Source organism: Propithecus coquereli, unplaced genomic scaffold (genome assembly GCF_000956105.1).
Source record: "Propithecus coquereli isolate 6110/MARCELLA unplaced genomic scaffold, Pcoq_1.0 Scaffold195, whole genome shotgun sequence".
NCBI classification, from domain to species: domain Eukaryota; kingdom Metazoa; phylum Chordata; class Mammalia; order Primates; family Indriidae; genus Propithecus; species Propithecus coquereli.
In genome coordinates this window covers 2574672-2578112 of record NW_012144411.1, presented here as the reverse complement: position 1 = coordinate 2578112, position 3441 = coordinate 2574672, and the positions used below count along the sequence as shown (strand labels likewise).

The window sequence follows — 3441 nt, the reverse complement described above, 5'->3', positions numbered from 1 at the left end:
ACATATATAGGGTTTTTCTCCAATCTAAGTTTTCATATGTGCTTTAAGGTGTATTTGATGAATGTTTTCTTATAGTTACTTCATTCAAAGGGCTTCTTTTGAGAGTCAGTTCTCCTGTCCACTTTTGGTTTCAGGAATGCTAGGAATGCTATGTTTCTTAGTCTCCTTTCATCTCTAGGTTTTAACCAGTAGTTTTCTTAAGCTATCAAGCTATTAGTAGCATTTATATATTCCCTGTGACACCTATTGACCAGGGAGTGTTCACGATGGTTGATTATCTGGGATTGAAAAGATGGAAATTTTAAAAGCTGGGATAAAAATTAGCAGTATATTGATTGAAGCAACATTCATGTATAGAGGTTGTCTCACCCAACGAGATGGGTATAACATAACATTTTGAAACCACAAAGTTTAAGTCTAAAGTGAAAAGAAATGGCTCAGAATAAAGAAAACAAAAGTCTATAATATAAAATGTAGACTGACTTCTTGACTTCTACAGATCATTAAGTTTAAAGATTCTGTTCATTTTTTTTAATTAGTTCCTCAGAAGAGATATCACGTTCCCAAGAAATGATCCAGAAACTTCAAAATGTATTGGAGTCTGAGAGAAAGAACTGTGGATTTGTCAGTGAACAAAGGCTTAAACTTCAGCAAGAAAATGAGCAGTTACAGAAAGAGACTGAGAATTTAAGAAAGATTGCTCTGGAGGCTCAGAAAACAGCCAAATTAAAGGTATTTTAAGACTAGAGTTAAATGTGTACTTATGAAAATCGAAATATAGAGAATATTTAGAGAGACCTAGTAAAACATTTTTAAGGCCTTTTTTTTTTTTGCCTTTTCATCAGATAGCACTAAATCATAATTCATAGTGTTAACCAGTCATTTCTGTATTGTGGAACTTGGCAAACATACTTGAAAATGATTGCCTTCACTATCCACACACACAAAAATTCTTTTCCAACCATGAAATACACTGATATTCCTGCCAAAGCAATTTAAGCAGCACTAGCAAAACTATAGATTAGATAACTTTACAGACTGCCTTACCCTCTTCTCCCTCTATAATAGCCTCTCAAAAATTGAACTTCTCTAAAACTAACTATGTAGAAGATGTTATATCAGTATGCTCTAAGAACCATTCAGCTAGTCTGAAATTCCATGCTAGGAAGAAGGCAAGAGGCAAAAGTATCATCTAAAAAAAAATTCCATTGCTTACATTTTTTTCTTCCGTTTCCTCCTTCTTTACTCTAATGCTTACATGCTTTGGTAATAGGAACATGATAACCATTTTAAGAGTTTCAAGAAACAGAGGTATCCCCATCAACATCTTGCTTACCTTTTCTTATTCCATGAGACTTTTGTAAAAGGTAGCACTAACTCTTTAGGCTAAATATCTACATCTTCCAGTTTCATAGTAAGGATGTGGAGTGGTAGTGTTTTATTTTGGTTTTTATTGCTGCAAGGATTCAAAAGAAGTCCTATGCCCACCTAATTCATATCAACATATATTTATTTATTAAATGCCTCCTATTGCAAATATCAAACATGTAGTTATTTATAAAAATTTGAACTCTGAAATGAAAAAGAGTTTTTTATACAAAGACATTTGTACTGTATGCTTTAGACTGTGGAAAACCTTTGAAGAACAAGGAGATGAACCATATTACTAGATACTAAGACTTGATATAAAGCTACAATAATTAAGACACTATGTTAATTGACATAAGAATAATCAGATTGATCAATGGTACAAAATAGAGTCCAGAAACAAGCCCGTTTTTCATAATCACCTGATTTATAACAAAGGCACCACTGTAATTCAATGGGGGAAGAATTATCTTCACAATAAATGATGCTAGATCAATTAGATTCATATGTTAAAAATAAACATTGATTCCTGTATCATACCATATATGCAAATTAATTTGAGCTACCTCTTAGACCTAAATGAAAAATGTAAAACAGTGGAATTTCCAGGAGAAAATCTTCATGCCCTTAGACAGGAAAAGATTTCTTAAATAGAACATAAAAAACACTAATTGTAATGAAAAGATAGATGAATTGTAATTTGTTAAAATTAAGATTTTATTTTAGTTATCAAAAGATACCATTAAGAAAGTGACTAGTGAGAGAAAGTATTTGTAATGCATACAACCAAAAAAAGGACCCATATCCAAGATATGAAAACTCTTACCAATTAATAAGAAAATTATTAGTAAGGAAAAAACAGATACCCCATTTCCAAAAATGGGCAAAAGACTTAAGTATGCCCTTCATAAAAGAATATAGGCAAGTATGTTCACTTTCTTTTTTTTCAGGGAAACGTAAATAAAAACTACAACAAGGTAACACTACACATTTACCGAATGACTAAAATTTAAAAGACTGACAATATAAAGTATTGATAAAGATATAAAATATAAAACAACTGAAACTGTCATATGATACCTAGTGGAAATGTAAAGTAGTACAACCATCATTTAACGGTATCTTTTATTGAGCTTTTTATTTATTTTTTTCTTTTGTATAAATTTATGGCGTACAAGTATAAGTTTTTTACACTGATACCTAGTGGAAATGTAAAGTAGTACAACCATCATTTAACAGTATCTTTTATTGAGCTTTTTATTTATTTTTTTCTTTTGTATAAACTTATGGCATGCAAGTATAATTTTTTTACACTGATATATTGCATAGTGGTGAAGTCAGGGCTTTTAGTGTATCCATCACTAGAGTAACACACATGGTACCCATTAAATAATTTCCCATTATCCTCCCCCTTCCCACCAACCCACCCTTCCAAGTCTCCATTGTCTGTATCATTCCACTCTCTTTTTCCATGTGTACACATTATTTAAGTTCCCACTTATAAGTGAGAACAAAGCAGTATCTTTTAAAGCTGGACGTGCATATATCCTCTGCCAAATAATCCTGGATACGTATCCAACAAATATGAGTGTTTATGGTCATCAAAATGTATACAAGAATATTCACAGAAGTTTTAATCAAAACACTGAAAACAACTCAATTGTCCACCAATATGAGATTACATAAATAAATTGTAATATATTCACATAATGGAATAGATGCGACAATGAAGAATAATGAACTCTATCAGCAATAGTGGATAAGTCTCATAGACATAATGTTAAATAAAGAAGCCAGACATAAAAAAGCTTAAATTCTATTGTTCCACGATCTTAAAGTGAAGAATAGGCATAATTACCTATTAGAATGGGATCAGAGTAGTGCTCACTTTTTAAGTGGGTGAATACTGACTAGACGGGCACATGAGGGAGCCGCGGGAGGTATCTAAATCTGGTGGTGACTCCTGGATGAGTTGTGCCCTTGTAAGAGGCAGAAAGATAAATCTTGGCAGAGGAAAGTGGATAGAAGTATAGATGAAACAAGAGTGGCTCTGAGTTTGATAGTTTGATGATT

General features: G+C 32.2%; 1 protein-coding gene across 1 annotated transcript in view; it reads left to right on the top strand.

The window, feature by feature from the left end:
• The window catches only part of SCLT1 (sodium channel and clathrin linker 1), a 214721-nt gene that overhangs the window by 132706 nt on the left and 78574 nt on the right, over window positions 1-3441 (top strand). The window contains exon 14 of the mRNA XM_012643284.1: window positions 540-732. Within this exon, the coding sequence (XP_012498738.1) occupies window positions 540-732 (193 nt within the window). The remainder of the gene's footprint in view (window positions 1-539; window positions 733-3441) is intronic.